At 40.3% G+C, this 26526-nt stretch overlaps 1 protein-coding gene across 3 annotated transcripts in view; it reads right to left on the reverse strand.

The window, feature by feature from the left end:
- Positions 1 to 26526, reverse strand: part of dock1 (dedicator of cytokinesis 1) — a 469250-nt gene that overhangs the window by 74829 nt on the left and 367895 nt on the right. For all 3 annotated transcript variants that reach the window (XM_063002899.1, XM_063002901.1, XM_063002900.1), the window contains 6 exons: positions 25377 to 25435; positions 11725 to 11873; positions 6625 to 6710; positions 6261 to 6417; positions 1937 to 1977; positions 1692 to 1782 (listed from right to left, as the gene is read on the reverse strand). In XM_063002899.1, the coding sequence (XP_062858969.1) occupies positions 1692 to 1782; positions 1937 to 1977; positions 6261 to 6417; positions 6625 to 6710; positions 11725 to 11873; positions 25377 to 25435 (583 nt within the window). The remainder of the gene's footprint in view (positions 1 to 1691; positions 1783 to 1936; positions 1978 to 6260; positions 6418 to 6624; positions 6711 to 11724; positions 11874 to 25376; positions 25436 to 26526) is intronic.

Consider the following 26526-nt stretch of genomic DNA (forward strand, 5'->3'; position numbering starts at 1 on the left):
ACTGTGAACTTTCATTTTGCAATGATAACAAAGCATTATCAAATATTGTACTTTTTTTGAATTTTTGTATGCTCATTTATTTGAAGTAAAATTGCAGTGGCCTGCCATTGTACTTTCTTAAGTTGGCATTATATCGTATCATATCTTATTGTATATCGCTACTTCTCAAAAGCATATTGAGATATGAGTTCTTTAGTGAGCTCGCCCAGCCCTAATTGAAGGGTCAGTAGTTCAAGCCCCAGTACTACCAGGTCACCACTGTTGGGTCCTCAGATGCTTGCATTGAATATGGTCACAGTTGTAAGTCTTTTTGGATAAAAGCACCTGCTAATTTCTAAAAATGTAAAATCAAATGTAAATGTCATAAAAGGTTTTAAGGTTTTCAAAAGCCAATTATTTTAGTTCATGGCTGTATACTAGGCACTACATTCAGCCATTATATTGAAAAGGCAAGTGGTGAGATGAAAGGATTAAACTAAGCTCTACACATCCTGACCCACAGACCTGTCACTCTACAAACAGTGCAGTGGTTTTACCCTGGACAAACTTCTCAGATATTTGATCATGTAGACAAAGGCAAGAAAATAATTAAAAGCTTTAGTTAAATAATTCTCAAACTGTTGAGCTAGTGTTATTCCAGCTTCCCTCATTACAAAGCTCCAAAACAGCTTACTGTAAAACACAATGCGACAGCTGCATGGAGCATTTCAGAATTTGAGAAATATCACAGCACTAATCCCCTCAAATGCTCTGAGCTATACAACCAAACTGGAGCAGCATCACAAGCTGGAAGGATGTGTGTGGAAGGCTAATACTGAAAAGGCTTTACTAAGCAGATATATTTAAGTGCCAGGAAAAAGGCTTTAAATCCACTTGTAGAATTGAAAGGTTTTTCCTTTTAGTACGATTTCATACACAAAACAGCAAAAGCCCACCAAGTCATTTTTTCTCAACCTGTAATATCACACTGGTGCATCAAACGGCTTTGACTTTATATAAAAAAGAATATATACAATACAATAAATTAATTTAATTAATAAGTTACTTAGGACCAAAGATAAACTAATTAATTAGAATATTTTGTGTTCATAATATATTTGGGAGAAAATGCAACACAACATGATTCTACACCAACTAGGCATAACATTATGACCACTGACAGGTGACGTGAATACCAAGGATTATCTCATCACGGCACCTGTTAGTGGGTGGGATATATTAGGCAGCAAGTGAACATTTTATCCTCAAAGTTGATGTGTTAGAAACAGGAAAAATGACGGCCAAATTGTGATGGCTAGACGACTGGGTCAGAGCATCTCCAAAACTGCAGCTCTTGTGGGGTGTTCCCGGTCTGCAGTGGTCAGTATCTATCAAAGGTTGTCCAAGGGAGGAACAGTGGTAAACCGGCTACAGGGTCATGAGCGGCCAAGGCTCACTGATGCACGTGGCCCGTGGCAATTCAGTATCTCCAATTAACCTGACTGCATGTTTTTGGACTGTTGGAGGAAACCAGAGCTCCCAAAGGAAACCCATGCAGACACGGGAACAACATGCAAACTTCGCACAGAAAGGACCCGGACCACCCCGTCTGGGGATCGAACCCAGGACCTTCTTGCTGTGAGGCGACAGTGCTACCCACCAAGCCGCCGTGCCCACACCCACACACACACCCACACACACCCACACAGTACCTTCAGTAGCTTGGCATGCAGCAGTAAAGTGTAGGCCGCTTCAGTGTAGTTATCACACTCCTTATGCAGGTCACAGAGCTTATACAGGTACCTAAACGAACACACAACATAATCAAACATTTATTGCTTCAACATCACTGATGCATGTAAAAAAAAAGTGCAATTTTTAATTTTACACATATCTGCAAAGAGGATAAAAGAAACACAAACAGGAAATTAAAAAAAAATATATAGAAATTATTTACCTGATGTACATCTCTTCCCTTTCGATTTCTTTGTAGAAATTCTGCAACAAACCAAGGTAACACATTTCAATAAAATCCACCATTAATACAACATGAAACAGAAAGAACCAAAGATTGTTAAGGCTAAAGACTAAAATGGCAACCAACAGCATGAAAAACTAGAGAGGGAGGGATGTGCCATGATTGTTTTATGTGCATTACATAGGTTATATTACTGATAGATGTGTAGATCAATTTTATGATGGCATTTTAAGCCTGTGTTTATACTAGCAGACTATAAGTCGCTGATGGTTCCTCACTAATGCTCATGTAGGAAGCTGATGCTGTTGTTGATTGTGGCTGGACACTGAGCATTACATGCTTGTAATACCAGACTTACTTTTCTCCTTATTTGCTTTTTATGTTTACCAAACCACATACACCGATCAGCTATAACATTAAAACCACCTCCTTGTTTCTACACACACTGTCCATTTTTATCAGCTTCACTTACCATATAGAAGCACTTTGTAGTTCTACAATTACTGACTCAAGTTCATCTGTTTCTCTGCATGCTTTGTTAGCCCCCTTTCATTCTGTTCTTCAGTGGTCAGGACCCCCACAGAGCAGGTATTATTTAGGTGGTGGATCATTCTCAGCACTGCAGTGACACTGACATGGTGGTGGTGTGTTAGTGTGTGTTGTGCTGGTATGAGTGGATAAGACACAGCAATGCTGATGGAGTTTTTAAACACCTCACTGTCACTGCTGAACTGAGAATAGTCCACCAACCAAAAACATCCAGCCAACAGCGCCCCATGGGCAGCGTCCTGTGACCACTGATGAAGGTCTAGAAGATGACCAACTCAAACAGCAGCAATAGATGAGCGATCGTCTCTGACCTTACATCTACAAGGTGGATCAATAGGTAGGAGTGTCTAATAGAGATGACAGTGAGTGGACAAGGTATTTAAAAACTCCAGCAGTGCTGCTGTGTCTGATCCACTCATACCAGCACAACACACACTAACACACTAACACACTAACACACCACCACCTTGTCAGTGTCACTGCAGTGCTGAGAATCATCCACCATCTAAATAATACCTGCGCTCTGTGGTGGAGTGGGGGTACTGACCATTGAAAAACAGGGTGAAAGCAGGCTAAAAGATACGTAAAGAAACAGATGGACTACAGTCAGTAAGTGTGGAACTACAAAGTGCTTCTATGTGATAAGTGGAGCTGATCAAATAAACAGTGAGTGTACAAACAAGTAGGTGGTTTTAATGTTATGGCTGATCAGTGTAAGTGCACAATCATTTTTGTGGGGCGGGCGGGGGGACACAAAAACACAAAAGAATAAGTGAAGAAAGGAGAAGGAATATGAGATGAACTATGGATACCTGCTCCATACTGATGGTTGTTAGATTATTCTGGGCCAACCACTAGAATTTGTAGCTTCAGTGTGTATACTGGAGGTTATCTTTGAAAATAGTCAGGATAATCAGTGTGATACTGAATCTGACCAAAATATGTTAATCCGTGCATGTATGCAAACCCTCCTGCCCATTTCAGTGGATAAACAGATAGTGTGGCATTTAATAAAGGCCTGCTTGCAGTACAGAAAAACAGACAAACAATAAAAAAGAAGCCTGACAGGTAGAAAACCGGAGAGATTTTACGTTTATGGTTTAAAAAAAGAGCAGAAAAAGCAGAATGATGGCGACGGGGTGAATCTGAGGTTGGTGTGTTTCTACACAGGCAGACGTGTGACTCTGTTTTGAAGAAAGCTGACCTTTACAGACTCCCTGCAGACGTGCAACTGTTCACAGTTAGTCTTTTAGAAAACAAGGCAGTGCGTGATCTCCAAAGAAACACACTACATTACGGGTCTGGAGGATGTTTAAATCGTTCCATTATCTTCATTTCTATTCATCAGCAGTTAAATCAATAATAAAGTCTTGCATGGGAGTGCAGAATCAATAGTGGTAGTGAGCGCTGGATTGTAATTCTTTTTTAAACTTGTAAATGCAGACAAGTCCTGCTATTTTAGAAATGGTTTCTTTTTATGTACTATAAAAACCATAAATCAAGAGTATAAATAGATTTGGGCATGTGATGATCCTAATTTAAAACCTTGAGTGCTCGGCTGCTTTTATATGCTACAAGGTTTGTAAAATAAACAAACATAAGCATAAAGCAAAGCAACCATGATACTGTATAAAACAATTGTATTTAATATAAACTATTTCATTCACTTTCATTCACATCATTTTATGTGGCTCGCGAGAGTTTAAAAGATGTATGATTGTCTTAAAATCAGTGTTTAACTGAGGCGTTTTTTCAACAAGTGATGTTGAGAAATATTTACAAATAATCCCAATTGATCAGAAGGAAGTGAGTTAAATAAAAGACGGGAAAGTGAATACAAGTTTCTGCTTTAAGAAGAGAAACCGGTACGTCTCTTTTGTTATAAGGCCGTGTCTGTTGTAAAGGAGTACAATCTAAAAGTTAAAGTATAAATTAAATATACAGTATAAATTTGCCATTTTGACACCAAATACAGAATTTAGCCTCCAAGAAAAACAACAAATTGTCCAAGAATTAAAAGGCAGACTGTAATCACAGCAAGATGCGTTACAATCGGCCCTTTAAGGGCCATCATAATGCTGACGTGGCCCTCTGTGAAAATGAGGTTGACACGCCTGTCTTACAGGAACGCTCTACGTTGGGATAGCTGAAGTGAATCAGAGTTGAACGGTAGTGCTAATCATGTTTTTTCCATATTTTAACACCCATTACAGTTCAGTGCACAGTTGGAATGTGTAGGGCGAGTGCTAGTGTCAAACAGGATTAGTTTTAATGGCTTTAAAGTTAGGTTGCCTGAATGTTGGATGAGGTGCACTGACAGAGCCCCAATTTTCCTACTAATGTAACATTCTTCTTCTGTCTGATCAAAGTCTGACCAAAGTACTTCCAAAACAGCCAACGTCTTGTATTGTCCAATCTATTTGTCATGATGGAACAGAACCATTTGCATCCAGGATACGAAATAATACAGAACAACAGTGAATATTTTTTTCAACCCACCAGACTGGCCAGTTAGAAATACCAGTTGTGTAATTGCTGTTGACTAGGCAATTGAAAAATTAAAGCATTAATTTTATCTTTCTGTGGGTGTTTTAATAATCAGCATCACTGGCCTGATATTTTAAATGCAGCACATAACGGTTTCAGTAGTTTTAATATGTTACATATTGTCCATATTGTGCAGCCCCAGTTGACACTATGGTATAACACACCTGATTAAGTTCATTATTAGACCTGGAGCCTGACCTTGCCAGACTGCTGGAAGTATTATTTCAAATTATTGTTTTCTGCAGGGACAGCAGTGCCACTACTAGGGGTGTACCACAGTAAGCTAAAAAGAATGGCCAGACCCGTCACAGGAAAGAAGCTAAATCCACTAGAGATAGTGACTGTAAAGAGAATGTTTGTAAAATTATTACTTATTCCTACAGGATGCTTTAATTAAGAATGCCACTGTACGCAGCCAACATACCCGGCCAAACTCTAAACAGTAAGCCATGTGCACACACCACTGAATGTAAAGGCTTGGGGTGAATGATGAAAGCTTACAGTCCTTTGCATGGGGTCTCCTTTTTGCACGGAAGTGTGTCAGAAAGTAAATGGGTCTGTCAGAAAATCAAGTGAGCTCTCTACATAGGCAGTATTTTATGTCATCCTACGCCCGCTCCAGAGAAGGCGGCTGTCTAAATTTTTAGGTGCCCTAAAATGCTGCCTAATAAGGTGCCTTATTTCGAAGCTATAAACTGACTAAATAACGAGGGAGCATATGATGTTTCATTAGCGGTGAAGGCAATCCCAGCATTCAGTGCGGCACAACTTTTCTTACAGAAAATTACAAATATGGCAGATGAATGCAGAGCAACCACGGAGTTCCTTTGCAATGTAAACAAATTCTTATTGATTTTTAATTTGTATAAAGGTGTACAAATGTGATTTATTTGGGCTTGACAGTGACAATTTAACCATTTTAGGTACACAGAGGGAGATGTTAGCTGCCATGCGAGCGGGTTGTGCCGCCTCAGCCCATTGGTTTGAATAGCTTAAGGCTAATCGCTGTCTTGGTAGTGTGTCTAAATAACCTGCATTATGAGTTCAATGTCTTATTAGAATCCTCTCTATACTTAGGCAGCTGCCTACGTAGCCAGCAGGCTGCAAGGCAGCTCACTAGGTTTTCGAACAGACCCGATATGTGTAGTGTGTACAAGCATGTGTATTGATTGTCACTCTTAGTAGAAGGGTTGAAATCTGAGCTCACCAGGACATTGACTGTGCAGCTCATGCGATTCTCCTTGTTCTCATCATGCATGATGGTCCTGTAGTCCAGTAGCCTCTCCAGCAGACGCACTACCAAACTCACAAAGTTCTCACCACTCTTTGCCAGATACTTATGCTTCCTACAGTGCTCCAAAAGACTAATACAAACAAACACAAACACAAACCAATACAGCAATTGTACTTGACATGAAAAATTAAGCTAAACAAATTTCAGTGCAATAGACCAGGAACTCATTTTCTCAGATGCCAAAGTGCATCTCCGTGTGTCAGCGTGTGTATGTAGCAAGATTACAGACTTTTATGAAGCTTTAAAAGCCGACTGTGATCCAGTAATCAAGTCTTACATCTTCTGAAAGAGGATTTTGTACTGCTCGTCTCCCCGACCTCCTTCCACCTCGTGATCCAGCTTGGTGATGATCTCGTTTTCAAACTGCAATTAAACACAGCAACTGTAAATAATCGCTGTGGCTAATTTTTCATTCCATTAGCACCATCCCTTCTCTTTCTCTACCCACTGCTTCTCACGATGTGAGTATAATCAGCTTTTACCGGCTGTGAGTGCAGCTCATCTTCATCTGCTCATCATCACTAGCAATGAAACGCTCCATCAGGGACAGATTGGACACGGATACAGTGGAGGAGAGGTAGAGAGAAGGGTAAGAGAGGAGAAGCCAAGGGGATAGAAAAGAAAAAAAGCACAAGAGAAAACTAGGTTTTGTGATATAGAGAAGGGAGGCACTGATCCCATTTTTCCATTTTCTGCTAATATAAGATAATGACTTCCTTACTGTAACTCCCATATGAGATAAATTCCTGCAAACCTTCAGTGTTCACAAAAATAATAAATAAATGAATAAATAAGAAAAAAGAAAGAAAAAAAGAAAAAAAAGAAAGAAAAGAAAGAAAAGAAAGAAAAAAGAAAAAAAGAAAGAAAAAAGAGAGAAATAAAGAAAGAAAAAAGAAAAAAAGAAAAAAAAGAAAGAAAAAAAAGAAAAAAAGAAAGAAAAAAGAAAGAAAAGAAAAAAAGAGAGAAAAGAAAGAAAAAAAGAAAAAAGAAAGAAAAAAGAAAAAAGAAAGAAAAAAGATAGAAATGAAGAAAGTAAAAAAGAAAAAAGAAAGAAAAAAGAAAGAAAAGAAGAAAGAAAAAAGAAAGAAAAAAGAAAGAAAAAAAAAAGAAAAAAGAAAGAAAAAAGAAAGAAATGAAGAAAGTAAAAAAGAAAAAAGAAAGAAAAAAGAAAGAAACAAAAATGAAAAAAAAAGAAAGAAATGAAGAAAGTAAAAAAGAAAAAAGAAAGAAAAGAAAAAAAGAAAAAAGAAGGAAAAATGAAAGAAAAAAGAAAAAAGAAAGAAAAAAGAAAGAAAAGAAAGAAAAAAGAAAGAAATGAAGAAAAAAAGAAAAATAGAAAGAAAAAAGAAAGAAAAAAAGTAAAGTATTTTAAAAAAAAAACATTGAAAATTCTAAAATAAAAATAGCATGCATTTTTATGCATAAAATTAGCATATTCTCGATCTTTTAGACCCCTTTTCAATTTTTCTGTATACCAAAATGCTTAAATTTAAAACTTGTTGGACATGTTAATAAACTGTAGCTCCCAGGTGTAGAAATAACATTTTTCCTATCACCCAAAAGTTACAAGTTTGAACCCAGATGTTATGACAAGCCCTGCTCTCTGAGAAGACGCGATCTAATTCTTATCTCCCCTTCCAACTGTGTGATGCCAAGTAATCTTGAAAGTCTGTGTGTGAACAAACTACAGTAACCTGCACAGAGCCCTGACCTCTACCCCACTGAACACCTCGCATCCAACATCCATCCACAACACAAAAATGCTCTTTCAACTAAATGGGCACAAATTCACACAGACACACTAAAATGTTCTGAAAAGCCTTCCCAGAAATGTGGACACCTATTTATTTATTTAGTTTTTATTCTATTGCATGTTATTACTTACTTTCCTTAGAATCTAGTCGCAACCAATATCTGAACTGTAATTGTCTCTGCCACTGCAAACCCTCACCCCAACTGAGGAGAGGCACATACCATTCCAAATGAAATGTTCAAAGAGCTCAAGGTCAGGTGTCCGCATACTAAATGAAAACTGAAGAAGAAAAAAAAAAAAAAAAAAAAAAAAAAAAAAAAAAAAAAAAAAAAAAAAAATGGGAGCAATTGTAAGAAAATGGAAGACATACAAGACCATTGATAATCTCCCACGATCTGGGACCCCACGCAAGATCTCATCCCGTGGGGTCAAAATGATCATGAGAACGGTGAGCAAAAATCCCAGAACTACACGGAGGGACCTGATAAATGACCTGCAGAGAGCTGGGGCCAAAGTAACAATCAGTACGCCTACCATCAGTAACACACTACGCCGAGAGGGACTGAAATCCTGCAGTGCCAGGCGTGTCCCCCTGCTTAAGCCAGTACATGTCCAGGCCCGTCTGAAGTTTGCCAGAGAGCTTATGGATGATCCAGAAGAGGATTGGGAGAATATCATGTGGTCAGATGAAACCAAAATGGAACTTTTTGGTAAAAACTCAACTCGTCGTGTTTGGAGGAAGAAGAATGCTGAGTTGCATCCCAAGAACACCATACCTACTGTGAAGCATGGGGTGGAAACATCATGCTTTGGGGCTGTTTTTCTGCAAAGGGGACAGGACGACTGATCCGTGTTAAGGGAAGAATGAACGGGGCCATGTATCGTGAGATTTTAAGCCAAAACCTCCTTCCATCAGTGAGAGCAGTGAAGATGGAACGTGGCTGGGTCTTCCAGCATGACAATGATCCCAAACACACCGCTCGGGCAATGAAGGAGTGGCTCTGTAAAAAGCATTTCAAGGTCCTGGAGTGGCCTAACCAGTCTCCAGACCTCAACCCCATAGAAAATTTGTGGAGGGAGTTGAAAGTCCGTGTTGCCCAGCGACAGCCCCAAAACATCACTGCTCTAGAGGAGATCTGCATGGAGGAATGGGCCAAAATACCAGCTACAGTGTGTGCAAACCTGGTGAAGACTTAAAGGAAACGTTTGACCTCTGTCATTGCCAACAAAGGTTATGTTACAAAGTATTGAGTTGAACTTTTGTTATTGACCAAATACTTATTTTCCACCATAATTTACAAATAAATTCTTTAAAAATCCTACAATGTGATTTCCTGGATTTTTTTTTCTCATTTTGTCTCTCATAGTTGAAGTGTACCTATGATGAAAATTACAGACCTCTCTCATCTTTCTAAGTAGGAGAACTTGCACAATCAGTGGCTGACTAAATACTTTTTGGCCCCACTGTATAATGCAATCAGGGTGTGGCTCTCCGTGCACAAAGCTGATCCGCATATGAACTTGCCTCGTGCAGGTGAAAAGATGCAGTTGGCTACTGCACACATGTCAGAATAAATGCTTGTCCAAATGAAACCTAACATCTTAATCAAAGCCCATGTAACCAAACTGAACTTCTATTATTCTGCACATATTATGACAAACTAATTCATTGGAAAAGATAAATATGCTTGGAGGAATTAAAGAGACACCAGTAACATTAAGGCACCATTAAGAAGCCTAAAGACCTAAACAGAGAAAAGTATGTTCTGGAGAAACACTATCCATATGGTCAACTCCAAGGTCAATTAATGATAATAATAACAATAATATACACAGTATGTAGGTAGTAATAATCTGTTTTAGTTGCATAGGCTTGTATTGGTCCTGATATTGATGGTAGGTGCCCAGCTGAATTGTTCTTGGTGATATAGCATCACACTCTCCTCAGTAATAGAAGTGTCAAGTTTGTTTGACTTTGGTAATGGCCAATCATAAGTTCAATACGCCTGCATCTGAGTGGTTTAACACAATTCTGCAAAGCATAGCTTTGTTTAGCTTTGACTGTGGCGGGATCAGATACTAGATTAAGACTCTGGCCGCAATAGGAAGGTGATGGGTTTAAATCCCGGGTTTCCTAGGCTGGCACTGTTAGGCTATCGAAAAAGGCATTAACGCTCACCCGTTCACATTAATTGTAAATCACTTTAGCCTATAGCATCAGCAAAATGCCTCAAGGTGATGTATTGTGCTCTAACAATTGGACACACAATTTAGAGCCCAAAGTATAAGAACACCTGATCATGAGCATGTTGGACATCCTGTTTAAAAACCATTAAGCCATATTAACATGGAGTTGGCCCACCCCAGCATCTATAAGAGCCTCCAGAGCCTCTACTTCTCTGTAGGTGAAGCAGTCAAAAGAGCATTTATGAGGTTCGACACTATAAGGTCAGCATGAGAAGGCTCCTGACTCCTAAGTGACATTCTAATTCATCCCAGTGGTGTTCAATGCAATGGACTTAAGGTTATTCACAGCAGAATAAACAAACCATGTCACTAAGAACCTTGTTTTATTTTTCTTACTTCTATACACCTGTTAGCAGTGAGTGTGGCTGAAATATCTAAACCCAATAAATCAGTGGGGTGTACACATAATGTGGTCAGTACTGGATCAGTGCATCCTACTACAGAAAAGTGCACTTTAAAGACACTGATACACACAGAGCTACTGTATGAGTTAAAGGTTAATGCATGGACATCCGTTGAGACATCAGCATCCCTCAGTGCACTGTCTGATACCGCAGTGTTTATGTGGGTATGAGTAAAAGTGATCAGTGTACAGGGCTGAGGAGGCTGAAGACCTATCCTCACTACTATAAAACGAGGAAGCACCTGCCCTCCTACAGTCTGGTGAAATGGATCATAGAGTGCTCTGAAGAAAATAAAGGGTAAGAAATGGTTTGTGAAAAGAACAGAAAAAAAACACTTTACATCTACTCTGAATGTAGTGAACTTACTGCTGAAATCACTTTAAAGGACTTTGTGAGATGGTGAATTATTTGATGGCTAAGAAGTGTGGTTAAGTTACCATAGCGTCTTGTCAGCTTAAACCAGTTTTGCCATCCTGTTCTGCTCTCTGTTATCAACAAACTGTTTCTGCCTGAAGAACTGTCATTCACTGGACGATTTAGATTTTTCTATTCTGCTCTCTGTTGTCAACAAAGTGTTTTTGCCTGCAGAACTGTTATCAGTGAATGATTTAGATTTTTGAATGTTCTGCACTTTCTCATCAACAAGGTGTTTCTGCCTGCAGAACGGTCACTCACTGAATGATTTACATTTTTACACCAGTCAATGTAAACACCTTATAGCAACAGTTTTTGGCATAATCTTAGCACCAACAATCATACTATGGCTGAGGACAATTAAATTACTTTCCCCCACTATTTTTTTTTACACATGAACATTAACCAAAGCTCTTTATCAGAGTAAATCTGATAAATCACATTCTAAAAAGAACACGTCAATACGTGTTGAAGCTAAACAAGTAGTAATGCAAGTTTATGAATCAGTCAGTGCTTTTTCAGCAGTAAAATGAAACTGTGAGAAGTGAACAGAACGTACCCTTTGGAAACTGCGGGTGAAATGGAATTCGCACTGCATCATGTCAAAGAAGATTGGGATCGTAGCTTTACGCAACTCAATCTCTGGGACCAGGGTCATCTCCAGAATTGGCCCCACCATCTCCGGGATGAATTTGATCTTGTGTGGACCTGGTGGGGTTCAAATAATACAGGTATGAAGGTAATAAATAATGACAGCTGGTAAGTACATTTTAGAGCTGTCATCATAAATAATAATGGGAAATAAGAATGAAATGTTAAAATGACAGTGTTTTACAGACTGCATTTCATATTTCATATTATATACACTGATCAGCCATAACATTAAAACCACCTACTTGTCTCTACACTCACTGTCCATTTTATCAGCTCCACTTACCATATAGGAGCACTTTGTAGTTCTACAATTACTGACTGTAGTCCATCTGTTTCTCTACATACCTTCAGGACCCCCACAGGACCACTACAGAGTAGGTATTATTTAGATGGTGGATGATTGTCAGCACTGCAGTGACACTGACATGGTGCTGGTGTGTTAGTGTGTGTTGTGCTGGTATGAGTGGATCAGACACAGCAGCGCTGCTGGAGTTTTTAAATACCGTGTCCACTCACTGCCCACTCTACTGTACCTAGATGGTTCACTTTGTAGACATAAAGTCAGAAATGATCACTCAGTATTGCTGCTGTTTGAGTTGGTCATCTTCTAGACATTCATCAGTGGACACAGGACGCTGCCCACAGGGGGCTGTTGGCTGGATATTTTTGGTTGGTGGACTTTTCTCAGTTCAGCAGTGACAGTGAGGTATTTAAAAACTCCAGAAACACAGCTGTCTGATCCACTCATACCAACACAACACACACTAACACACCATCACCATGTCATTGTCACTGCAGTGCTGAGAATGATCCACCTCCCAAATAATACCTGCTCTGTAGTGGTCCTGGGAGAGTCCTGACCATTGAAGAACAGCATGGAAGGGGGCTAACAAAACATGCAGATAAACAGATGGACTACAGTCAGTAATTGTAGAACTACAAAGTGCTTCTATATGGTAAGAGGAGCTGATAAAATGGACAGTGAGTGTAGAAACAAGGAGGTGGTTTTAACGTTATGGCAGATCGGTGTACATCTTCAGGCACTTTAATTTTATGTCACAGCTCTTCTCTCTGCTGTTATGAGCATCAACATTCTGCTACTGTCTCTTAATCTATATAATCATTTTTTATGTTTATGCAGTTTATAGAAAGTTCTTTGAAGATTTATTTGAACTATGTTATACGTATATAGATCATTGTTTTATTAGCCTAGGCTGTTATTCAATTTCAAACTCCACTTCTGGTCATGTAAATATTAAATATATGAACAGTAGTGACAATTCACTTTTAGTATTTAGATGAAACAATCAAGTAGCTAATATTCTGCAAAATATACACTTATCCATAACACAGCACTAAAGGGGGGGTAGATCATGGGAAGGGGAGTGAGGTTCTCATATTAAAATTTGGAGCCCCTGAAATAGGGTTAAAAAAGGTTATGAACCTTTAGTTTATAGAAGTCATCATATCTTATACAATGACAGACACGCACGCGCGCACGCACGCACGCACGCACGCACGCACGCACACACACACACACACAGAGAGAGAGAGAGAAACTTCTTTAATCTGTCCAAACTTGTGAATTTGTGAAAGTGAATTTAAATGTACATTTAATACAGCAAAAAGTGGTACTATATATATATTTTTTTTTTTTTTTTGCACAATGAATGGTATCAGATCGTTAAACTAAACACTAGACATTTAAAACAAGGTTTTTAAATAACTAACACCAAATTGCCATGTGTAAAATAACTGCCCAGCCAAACTGCAACAGGAGATCAGTTTTTCACATTGCTGTGGAGGTATTTTGACTCACTCTTTTTGTCGAATTGATTTAATTACAAATTACAAATGAGGTATTTTGAGCATAAACGTCCTATTTAAGTTCCTGTCACAGCATCTAAATAAGGACCACTCGAATGATGTGGGATTTTTTTTTTTTTTAAGAATATGGTCATCATCAATCCTCATCATTTCCATGGTTTCTGTATATTTCTTTTTAACTATTTAGACATAGTGTGGTTTTGGAAAATGGTCATGTGTCTGATCAGCCGATTTAAACCTTAAACCTTGTGGGTATGTACAGTAAGTCTGCAATGTTTTGGCCCTAAAGTTGCCATCAAAACATTCAACCCCCTAAAAAAAATAAGGATTAACATAGCTAACCTTTTCTGTACAGCTTAATTTAGATTTACTTGAAGTCTTTATCAGCAGAATGATTCAGCAAATGATCACACTGAATATGATTACCATCATCCTCACCTCTCCACCAATTAGCACCTACATTTATAAACCATTCACACAGTGTGCTTTTGGAAAAGTCAGCTGATTCCAAAACTAAAATAAACTTTATTTAACCCGTGCATAATATTGCTAATCTTGAAACCTACTGTTTGTTGGTATGATGTAAAAGTTGGGTTATCCCGTGATTAAACCATTGGGAACTCAATAATGACTTAACACCTGAGATGTGTTACATAAACACCGGTGTTCAAGGTGTGTTACAACCATACATAAAAATAAAGAGCTGTCACAAGAGTTGAGAAAGTAGACCATGGCACAGAAAGAGCAATGGGTAGAAGAATTTCTAGACACACCATTGGGGGTGTTGTCTGTATATTTCAAACGTATGGCGCAGCAGCCAAAAAAAAAAAAAAGACAACGCAAGAAAGTACAAAATTTCATAGAGAGTTAAAAAAAAAACATGTTGTTACTGCAAAAGGATGACCTGATAAAAGCCAACGTCCAATAAGATGATCACTTAACATCCAATGACAATCAACAGTAAAATAAAATAGGCAAAAAAGAATTTGGATAGGCCTGAAGAGTTCTGGAACACAGTTCTATGAAGTGATGAATCAAAACTGGAATTATCTGGCTATATGCATCAGAGGTTTGTCTGGCACAATTAAAATAGAGCTTATGATAAGAATGGTCAAGCATGGAAATGAGTCAGTGATTTGAAGATATTTTTCTGCTGCAGGAACTGGCAGTCCTGATGTGTGACTGGCATCAAGGATTCACAGAAATACCAAGGAATTTTGGGATGGAATGTTATGCTGTCTGTGTTGATTCTTGGTGTGATTTAAAGAAAGCAACTGCAGAACAAAATCCATCAAACCTCAGTGAGCTGGAGGTTTTTGGGTGAAGATTCTATAAGAAAACTGCAGGTTCAAAATTTTTTCTAAATTTCATAGCAAACATTACCTGCCTCTGTGCAATTCATCTCACAGCACCAAACGCAAAAGTAAAACAGAAATGGGGTAGCGGCTACTGTAGACATAGGCCTCCGTTCTATGACATCCCCGGCTCCTATAATCCAGTTTTATTTACACACTCACATAAAACACTACAGTATATGACACACAAAACAGGCAAGCTAATGTGTGTCTATGATAATTCTACTGTATATAAATGCAATATGCAGCAATTGCGGTATGATGCAGAAAAAAATGCATTACCAGCAGTAGAAGCAGATATGGGTTTGTTTTATTTTTAGAAAGGTAAGGGACACTTAAGATAAGATTCCTTTATTGATCCCCATGGGGAAAATTCAAGAAGTAAGGGTAAATTCTATTTAGTAAATTCTACTTAGTAAGGGTAGCAGTATTTCAAATATAAAATAAAATAAAAATAATTCAAAACACATTTGTGTCCTAAACCTAAACACTGCCACATCACCCCACTGCTGCGTTCTCTTCCCTGGCTTCCTGTAGCAGCACGCATTCTGTTTAAAACACTGATACTCGCCTACAAAGCCAAAAATGGACCAGCACCAAGCTACCTTCGAGGTCTAATCAAACCCCGCTCTGTACCAACGCAACCTCCGAGCCTCTAGTCTCGCTCAACTTGATCCAAGTGGTGGAACAAGCTTCTATTGTCTGTCCGAACATCTGAGTCTCTCGCTGTCTTCATAAGACAATTAAAAACCCACCTCTTTACTAAACACGTAAGCTCACATGTACTTACAGTGGGGCCAAAAAGTATTTAGTCAGCCACTGATTGTGCAAGTTCTCCTACTTAGAAAGATGAGAGAGGTCTGTAATTTTCATCATAGGTACACTTCAACTACGAGAGACAAAATGAGAAAAAAAAATCCAGGAAATCACATTGTAGGATTTTTAAAGAATTTATTTGTAAATTATGGTGGAAAATAAGTATTTGGTCAATAACAAAAGTTCAACTCAATACTTTGTAACATAACCTTTGTTGGCAATGACAGAGGTCAAACGTTTCCTGTAAGTCTTCACCAGCTTTGCACACACTGTAGCTGGTATTTTGGCCCATTCCTCCATGCAGATCTCCTCTAGAGCAGGGCAACACAGACTCCACAAATTTTCTATGGGGTTGAGGTCTGGAGACTGGCTAGGCCACTCCAGGACCTTGAAATGCTTTTTACGGAGCCACTCCTTCATTGCCCGAGCGGTGTGTTTGGGATTATTGTCATGCTGGAAGACCCAGCCACGTTCCATCTTCAATGCTCTCACTGATGGAAGGAGGTTTAGGCTTAAAATCTCACGATACATGACCCCGTTCATTCTTCCCTTAACACGGATCAGTCGTCCTGTCCCCTTTGCAGAAAAACAGCCCCAAAGCATGATGTTTAAACCCCCATGCTTCACAGTAGGTATGGTGTGCAACTCAGCATTCTTCTTCCTCCAAACACGACGAGTTGAGTTTTTACCAAAAAGTTCCATTTTGGTTTTATCTGACCACATGATATTCTCCCAATCCTCTTCTGGATCATCCATAAGCTCTCTGGCAAACTTCAGACGGGCCTGGACATGTACTGGCTTAAGCAGGGGGACACGCCTGGCACTGCAGGATTTCAGTCCCTCTCGGCGTAGTGTGTATACTGATGGTAGCCTTTGTTACTTTGGTCCCAGCTCTCTGCAGGTCATTCATCAGGTCCCTCCGTGTAGTTCTGGGATTTTTGCTCACCGTTCTCATGATCATTTTGACCCCACGGGATGAGATCTTGACCCCAAGGAAGATTATCAATGGTCTTGTATGTCTTCCATTTTCTTACAATTGCTCCCACAGTTGATTTATTCACACCAACCTGCTTGCCTATTGTAGATTCACTCTTCCCAGCCTGGTGCAGGTCTACAATTTTCTTCCTGGTGTCCTTCGACAGCTCTTTGGTCTTGGCCATGGTTGAGTTTGGAGTCTGACTGTTTGAGGCTGTGGACAGGTGTCTTTTATACAGATAACGAGGTCAAACAGGTGCCATTAATACAGGTAACAAGTGGAGAACAGAAGAGCTTCTTAAACAAGAAGTTACAGGTCTGTGAGAGCCAGAAATCTTGCTTGTTTGTGGGTGACCAAATACTTATTTTCCACCATAATTTACAAATAAATTCTTTAAAAATCCTACAATGTGATTTCCTGGATTTTTTTTTCTTATTTTGTCTCTCATAGTTGAAGTGTACCTATGATGAAAATTACAGACCTCTCTCATCTTTCTAAGTAGGAGAACCTGCACAATCAGTGGCTGACTAAATACTTTTTGGCCCCACTGTACTTACTAACGCTCTTAATCATTTCTTGCCAAAAAACAAAAAACAAATAAAAAAAAAACGTTAGTTCTAACAGGGTTTTCAGCAGATTTGTATTCTTGGACTGTTGTCTACTTAAACTAGAGTAAGGTAATGTTCACTATGGAAGCACTTCTGTAAGTCGCTCTGAATAATGCCTAGTTCACACTACACGACTTTTGCCAAGATTTTCGCTCGGCGACTGGTCGGCGCTAGATTTGCCGGCTCGGGAGCAACTCGGCGTTTGCTTGGCGATCGAAACTCGGCTCTTAATCGCCAAGTGTGAACTACTCAACAACTCGATCCGACCGGCTCTCCGAGCGCTCGGCGACCGGATCAAGATTTCTAACATTTCAGATATCTCAATCTGAGTCGCACAACTGGCAATGAGTGCTATGTCGAACAGCCAATGAGAACGCAGGATACAGCGTGAGGAGAAACGCAGGGGAGGAGTGTGGCTGTACAGGGGCTTAATACAGTTTATATCATAATACATCGGCACACACACAAGTTTTACAGTATTTCTGACCTTATCGTTCTCTACAAAACACCAACGTTGCATTGCAAAAATATTTATTAACCTCCCTATAGAGCAATCCAAGCAAAATCCACTCAGAATCATTTATTTTTTCTCTTTGTTTTTATGTGCACAAACTTTGATTGCTCGCTATTTGTTAACGTGCATTTTTGAACGTGGTATCATTAAACCCTTCGTCACTTCTCGTGTTTGTTTTCGTGACAAAATGATATTTGGGAGACCAGAGAAGCTCGCCTGCGATTCCAGTTGGTGATAGATGCTGTAGTGTGAAACCCCCTATCGCCGATCAGTCGTGTAGTGTGAAATATACACCGACTGAAAAGACTCCCGAGTGCAAAAGATTCAGTCGTGTAGCATGAACTGTACAGCAACCCGGCAAATCAGAAAGTCGTGTAGTGTGAACTTGGCATAAGAGTGTCTGCTAAATGCCGAAAATAAAAATGACTTTATTGTTAAGGCATTACAGATACCTATTAGAAAGAATAATAACACATAGAATCAAATTATTATCAGTTTAGAATTGTAAGTGGTAACATATGCAGGCCCTCCATTTATGAGACAGATGCTTGTTTTGAATTAGAAGATACACAAAAATTGAGCATTTGAGGAGAGAAAGCAAGAGAGAGGTGCAATAAGATTTAGGATTTCCTTTAAAAAGAAACTGAAAATAGATCTCAACATCATCTCACTGAATATGATTAACCATCATTCCCTCTCTTTTCACCAATTAGCACTTACATTTACAGGTTCACACTAAAATAAACTTTACAAGAACTGCAAGACTGAAATGTACAGTGTATCACAAAAGTGAGTACACCCCTCACATTTCTGCAGATATTTAAGTATATCTTTTCATGGGACAACACTGACAAAATGACACTTTGACACAATGAAAAGTAGTCTGTGTGCAGCTTATATAACAGTGTAAATTTATTCTTCCCTCAAAATAACTCAATATACAGCCATTAATGTCTAAACCACCGGCAACAAAAGTGAGTACACCCCTAAGAGACTACACCCCTAAATGTTCAAATTGAGCACTGCTTGTCATTTTCCCTCAAAAATGTCATGTGACTCGTTAGTGTTACTAGGTCTCAGGTGTGCATAGGGAGCAGGTGTGTTCAATTTAGTAGTACAGCTCTCACACTCTCTCATACTGGTCACTGAAAGTTCCAACATGGCACCTCATGGCAAAGAACTCTCTGAGGATCTTAAAAGACGAATTGTTGCGCTACAAGAAGATTGCCAACACCCTGAAACTGAGCTGCAGCACAGTGGCCAAGATCATCCAGCGTTTTAAAAGAGCAGGGTCCACTCAGAACAGACCTCGCATTGGTCGTCCAAAGAAGCTGAGTGCACGTGCTCAGCGTCACATCCAACTGCTGTCTTTGAAAGATAGGCGCAGGAGTGCTGTCAGCATTGCTGCAGAGATTGAAAAGGTGGGGGGTCAGCCTGTCAGTGCTCAGACCATACGCCGCACACTACATCAAATTGGTCTGCATGGCTGTCACCCCAGAAGGAAGCCTCTTCTGAAGTCTCTACACAAGAAAGCCCGCAAACAGTTTGCTGAAGACATGTCAACAAAGGACATGGATTACTGGAACCATGTCCTATGGTCTGATGAGACCAAGATTAATTTGTTTGGTTCAGATGGTCTCAAGCATGTGTGGCGGCAATCAGGTGAGGAGTACAAAGATAAGTGTGTCATGCCTACAGTCAAGCATGGTGGTGGGAATGCCATGGTCTGGGGCTGCATGAGTGCAGCAGGTGTTGGGGAGTTACATTTCATTGAGGGACACATGAACTCCAATATGTACTGTGAAATACTGAAGCAGAGCATGATCCCCTCCCTCCGGAAACTGGGTCGCAGGGCAGTGTTCCAGCATGATAATGACCCCAAACACACCTCTAAGACGACCACTGCTTTATTGAAGAGGCTGAGGATAAAGGTGATGGACTGGCCAAGCATGTCTCCAGACCTAAACCCAATAGAACATCTTTGGGGCATCCTCAAGCGGAAGGTGGAGGAGCGCAAAGTCTCGAATATCCGCCAGCTCCGTGATGTCGTCATGGAGGAGTGGAAAAGCATTCCAGTGGCAACCTGTGAAGCTCTGGTAAACTCCATGCCCAGGAGAGTTAAGGCAGTTCTGGGAAATAATGGTGGCCACACAAAATATTGACACTTCAGGAACTTTCACTAAGGGGTGTACTCACTTTTGTTGCCGGTGGTTTAGACATTAATGGCTGTATATTGAGTTATTTTGAGGGAAGAATAAATTTACACTGTTATATAAGCTGCACACAGACTACTTTTCATTGTGTCAAAGTGTCATTTTGTCAGTGTTGTCCCATGAAAAGATATACTTAAATATCTGCAGAAATGTGAGGGGTGTACTCACTTTTGTGATACACTGTATACATACACTGTGAGACAAAAAAAAAAAGGGACATTTTGTACCTTTGCCCATATTTTCAGCAAATATTGATCATTTTTAAAAATTATTTTATATATTCTTGCAAATTTGTAATAAAGAAATTATGTTGCCACACCGTGAGCATGTAGCTACAATACTTTGAAAAATCAATTTTCACAAATATATTTTTATATATGCAAACAATTAAATGTAAATTTATGACCAAATTCAACATAGATTTAACAGATTCAACATGTCTGTTTATATATATATATATATATATATATATATATATATATATATATATATATATACAGTGTATCACAAAAGTGAGTACACCCCTCACATTTCTGCAGATATTTAAGTATATCTTTTCATGGGACAACACTGACAAAATGACACTTTGACACAATGAAAAGTAGTCTGTGTGCAGCTTATATAACAGTGTAAATTTATTCTTCCCTCAAAATAACTCAATATACAGCCATTAATGTCTAAACCACCGGCAACAAAAGTGAGTACACCCCTTAGTGAAAGTTCCTGAAGTGTCAATATTTTGTGTGGCCACCATTATTTCCCAGAACTGCCTTAACTCTCCTGGGCATGGAGTTTACCAGAGCTTCACAGGTTGCCACTGGAATGCTTTTCCACTCCTCCATGACGACATCACGGAGCTGGCGGATATTCGAGACTTTGCGCTCCTCCACCTTCCGCTTGAGGATGCCCCAAAGATGTTCTATTGGGTTTAGGTCTGGAGACATGCTTGGCCAGTCCATCACCTTTACCCTCAGCCTCTTCAATAAAGCAGTGGTCGTCTTAGAGGTGTGTTTGGGGTCATTATCATGCTGGAACACTGCCCTGCGACCCAGTTTCCGGAGGGAGGGGATCATGCTCTGCTTCAGTATTTCACAGTACATATTGGAGTTCATGTGTCCCTCAATGAAATGTAACTCCCCAACACCTGCTGCACTCATGCAGCCCCAGACCATGGCATTCCCACCACCATGCTTGACTGTAGGCATGACACACTTATCTTTGTACTCCTCACCTGATTACCGCTACACATGCTTGAGACCATCTGAACCAAACAAATTAATCTTGGTCTCATCAGACCATAGGACATGGTTCCAGTAATCCATGTCCTTTGTTGACATGTCTTCAGCAAACTGTTTGCGGGCTTTCTTGTGTAGAGACTTCAGGAGAGGCTTCCTTCTGGGGTGACAGCCATGCAGACCAATTTGATGTAGTGTGCGGCGTATGGTCTGAGCACTGACAGGCTGACCCCCCACCTTTTCAATCTCTGCAGCAATGCTGACAGCACTCCTGCGCCTATCTTTCAAAGACAGCATTTGGATGTGATGCTGAGCACGTGCACTCAGCTTCTTTGGACGACCAACGCGAGGTCTGTTCTGAGTGGACCCTGCTCTTTTAAAACGCTGGATGATCTTGGCCACTGTGCTGCAGCTCAGTTTCAGGGTGTTGGCAATCTTCTTGTAGCCTTGGCCATCTTCATGTAGCGCAACAATTCGTCTTTTAAGATCCTCAGAGAGTTCTTTGCCATGAGGTGCCATGTTGGAACTTTCAGTGACCAGTATGAGAGAGTGTGAGAGCTGTACTACTAAATTAAACACACCTGCTCCCTATGCACACCTGAGACCTAGTAACACTAACAAATCACATGACATTTTGGAGGGAAAATGACAGGCAGTGCTCAATTTGGACATTTAGGGGTGTAGTCTCTTAGGGGTGTACTCACTTTTGTTGCCGGTGGTTTAGACATTAATGGCTGTATATTGAGTTATTTTGAGGGAAGAATAAATTTACACTGTTATATAAGCTGCAAACAGACTACTTTTCATTGTGTCAAAGTGTCATTTTGTCAGTGTTGTCCCATGAAAAGATATACTTAAATATCTGCAGAAATGTGAGGGGTGTACTCACTTTTGTGATACACTGTGTATATATATATATATATATATATATATATATATATATACAGTGTATCACAAAAGTGAGTACACCCCTCACATTTCTGCAAATATTTTATTATATCTTTTCATGGGACAACACTATAGACATGAAACTTGGATATAACTTAGAGTAGTCAGTGTACAGCTTGTATAGCAGTGTAGATTTACTGTCTTCTGAAAATAACTCAACACTCAGCCATTAATGTCTAAATGGCTGGCAACATAAGTGAGTACACCCCACAGTGAACATGTCCAAATTGTGCCCAAAGTGTCAATATTTTGTGTGACCACCATTATTATCCAGCACTGCCTTAACCCTCCTGGGCATGGAATTCACCAGAGCTGCACAGGTTGCTACTGGAATCCTCTTCCACTCCTCCATGATGACATCACAGAGCTGGTGGATGTTAGACACCTTGAACTCCTCCACCTTCCACTTGAGGATGCGCCACAGGTGCTCAATTGGGTTTAGTCCATCACCTTTACCTTCAGCTTCCTCAGCAAGGCAGTTGTCATCTTGGAGGTTGAGTTTGAGGTCATTATCCTGTTGGAAAACTGCCATGAGTTTTCGAAGGGAGGGGATCATGCTCTGTTTCAGAATGTCACAGTACATGTTGGAATTCATGTTTCCCTCAATGAACTGCAGCTCCCCAGTGCCAGCAACACTCATGCAGCCCAAGACCATGATGCTACCACCACCATGCTTGACTGTAGGCAAGATACAGTTGTCTTGGTACTTCTCACCAGGGCGCCGCCACACATGCTGGACACCATCTGAGCCAAACAAGTTTATCTTGGTCTCGTCAGACCACAGGGCATTCCAGTAATCCATGTTCTTGGACTGCTTGTCTTCAGCAAACTGTTTGCGGGCTTTCTTGTGCGTCAGCTTCCTTCTGGGATGACGACCATGCAGACCGAGTTGATGCAGTGTGTGGCGTATGGTCTGAGCACTGACAGGCTGACCTCCCACGTCTTCAACCTCTGCAGCAATGCTGGCAGCACTCATGTGTCTATTTTTTAAAGCCAACCTCTGGATATGACGCCGAACACGTGGACTCAACTTCTTTGGTCGACCCTGGCGAAGCCTGTTCCGAGTGGAACCTGTCCTGGAAAACCGCTGTATGACCTTGGCCACCATGCTGTAGCTCAGTTTCAGGGTGTTAGCAATCTTCTTATAGCCCAGGCCATCTTTGTGGAGAGCAACAATTCTATTTCTCACATCCTCAGAGAGTTCTTTGCCATGAGGTGCCATGTTGAATATCCAGTGGCCAGTATGAGAGAATTGTACCCAAAACACCAAATTTAACAGCCCTGCTCCCCATTCACACCTGGGACCTTGACACATGACACCAGGAAGGGACAACGACACATTTGGGCACAATTTGGACATGTTCACTGTGGGGTGTACTCACTTATGTTGCCAGCTATTTAGACATTAATGGCTGTGTGTTGAGTTATTTTCAGAAGACAGTAAATCTACACTGCTATACAAGCTGTACACTGACTACTCTAAGTTATATCCAAGTTTCATGTCTATAGTGTTGTCCCATGAAAAGATATAATGAAATATTTGCAGAAATGTGAGGGGTGTACTCACTTTTGTGATACACTGTATATATATATATATATATATTTGCCAGAAGTATTCGCTCGTCTGCCTTCACACGCATATGAACTTGAGTGACATCCCATTCTTAATCTATAGGGTTTAATATGATGTCGGGCCACCCTTTGCAGCTATAACAGCTTCAACTTTTTTGGGAAGGCTTTCCACAAGGTTTACGATTCTTCCATTCCTCCATGAGCGCATTTGCGTGGTCAGACACTGATGTTAGATGAGAAGGCCTGGCTTGCAGTCTCCGCTCTAATTCATCCCAAAGGTGTTCGGGTTGAGGTCAGGACTCTGTGCAGGCCAGTCAAGTTCTTCCACACCAAACTCACTCATCCATGTCTTTATGTACCTTGATTTGTGCACTGGTGCGCAGTCATGTTGGAACAGGAAGGGGCCACAAAGTTGGGACCATGACATTGTCCAAAATCTGTTGGTATGCTGAAGCATTAAGAGTTCCTTTCACTGGAACTAAGGGGCCGAGCCCAACTCCTGAAAAACAACCCCACACCATAATCCTCCCTCCACCAAACTTTACACTTGGCACAATGCAGTCAGACAAGTACCGTTCTCCTGGCAACCACCAAACCCAGACTCGTCTATCAGACTGCCAGACAGAGAAGTGTGATTTGTCACTCCAGAGAACACGTCTCCACTGCTCTAGAGTCCAGTGGCGGCGTGCTTTACACCACTGCATCCGACACTTTGCATTGCGCTTGGTGATGTAAGGTTTGGATGCAGCTGCTCGGCCATGGAAACCCATTCCATGAAGCTCTCTACACACTGTTCTTGAGCTAATCTGAAGGCCACATGAAGTTTTGAGGTCTGTAGCGATTGACTCTGCAGAAAGTTGGCGACCTCTGCGCACTATGAGCCTCAGCATCCGCTGACCCTGCTGTCATTTTACGTGGCCTAACACTTCGGGGCTGAGTTGCTGTCGTTCCCAGTCGCTTCCACTTTGTTATAATAGCACTGACAGTTGACTGTGGGATATTTAGTAGCAGGGAAATTTCACAACTGGACTTGTTGCACAGGTGGCATCCTATCACGGTACCATGCTGGAATTCATTGAGCTCCTGAGAACGACCCATTCTTTCACAAATGTTTGTAGAAGCAGTCTGCATGTCTAGGTGCTTGGTTTTATACACCTGTGACCATGGAAGTGATTGGAACACCTAAATTGGATGGGTGAGTGAATAATTTTGGAAATATGTATGTGTGTGTGTGTGTGTGTGTGTGTGTGTGTGTAACCCTAACCCTAGATAGATAGATAGATAGATAGATAGATAGATAGATAGATAGATAGATAGATAGATAGATAGATAGATAGATAGATAGTAGCAATTCCCTATGTTTTTATGGCAAACTTGTGGGAAGTGTAGTATTACACTGATAAAAGGACTTTTTAGGGGTGCATATTTATTTATTTTTTTGCTTGAATATTAGCTCTATTGTTAGCATGAACAGATTTAGCAGAGACACTCACCCAGATTGTACCACATGTCCCGGATCTCGAAGCCAATCTGTCTCCTCATGTCCTGGTACCTGAAAAACACAGAAAAACCTTTCAGACTGTACCCAGCAGACTCCATTTCCTCTAGGCTTTCAGCCCTGCTTTAGGCCTGTCTCAGCCGAGCAGATGAAGCAGCAGACTGAATTCTCTCTCTCTCTCTCTCTCTCTCTCTCGCTCTCTCTCTCTCTCTCTCTCTCTCTCTCGCTCGCTCTCTCTCTCTCTCTCTCTCTCTCTCTCTCTCTCTCTCTCTCAGAAGATTGCATGCTCTCCAAACATGGCAGGTCTCAGGTGCAGCAGCACAAATGAAATAATACATTTCAAAATGAATACCCAAAAGAACATCAGATTAATCTATTAAAATGAATCACAATGCTTTTTCTTTACCCTTTCTGGTGCCACAAATGGGTACGAGCATAAATAATAACAAGCCTGAAGTCAAGGATGACGTCTTGAATGTTTTTTTAGTAGACGCTCTTTTTAAAAAATCATTTTCTTAAAGAACATATTTTATTACTTATATACATGACAGTTGTTGTTCTCAGATATTAATATTAGAATGATTGATACAGACCGGTATGACTACATTCTGAATTACATTATTACTATTAGTAGTATTCTCAGACATCATACACACAAATCTCTCTCAGGCTCAGTCCTGCTTACAAACACCCTTTCTCCTGATAAAATTATATTAATCCTGGTTATTTAGATGCATAAAACTATTGAAAATTATGAGAAATTAGTAGCATCAGGTACTTTCGTTTGAAGCACTTTAAAGTCCTACAATTACTGACTGTAGTCCATCTATTTCTCTACATACCTATTTAGCCTGCTTTCACCCTGTTCTTCAATGGTCAGGACCCCCACAGGACCACTACAGAGCAGATATTATTTAGGTGGTGGATCATTCTCAGCACTGCAGCGATACTGACATGGTGGTGGTGTGTTAGTGTGTGTTGTGCTGGTATGAGTGGATCAGACACAGCAACGCTGTGACCATTGAAGAACAGCATGAAAGGGGGATAACAAAGCATGCAGAGAAACAGATGGACTACAGTCAGTAATAGAAAGTGCTTCTATATGTTAAGTGGCGATGATAAAATGGACAGTGAGTGTAGAAACA

This window comes from Trichomycterus rosablanca, chromosome 10 (genome assembly GCF_030014385.1).
Source record: "Trichomycterus rosablanca isolate fTriRos1 chromosome 10, fTriRos1.hap1, whole genome shotgun sequence".
Taxonomy (NCBI): Eukaryota; Metazoa; Chordata; class Actinopteri; order Siluriformes; family Trichomycteridae; genus Trichomycterus; species Trichomycterus rosablanca.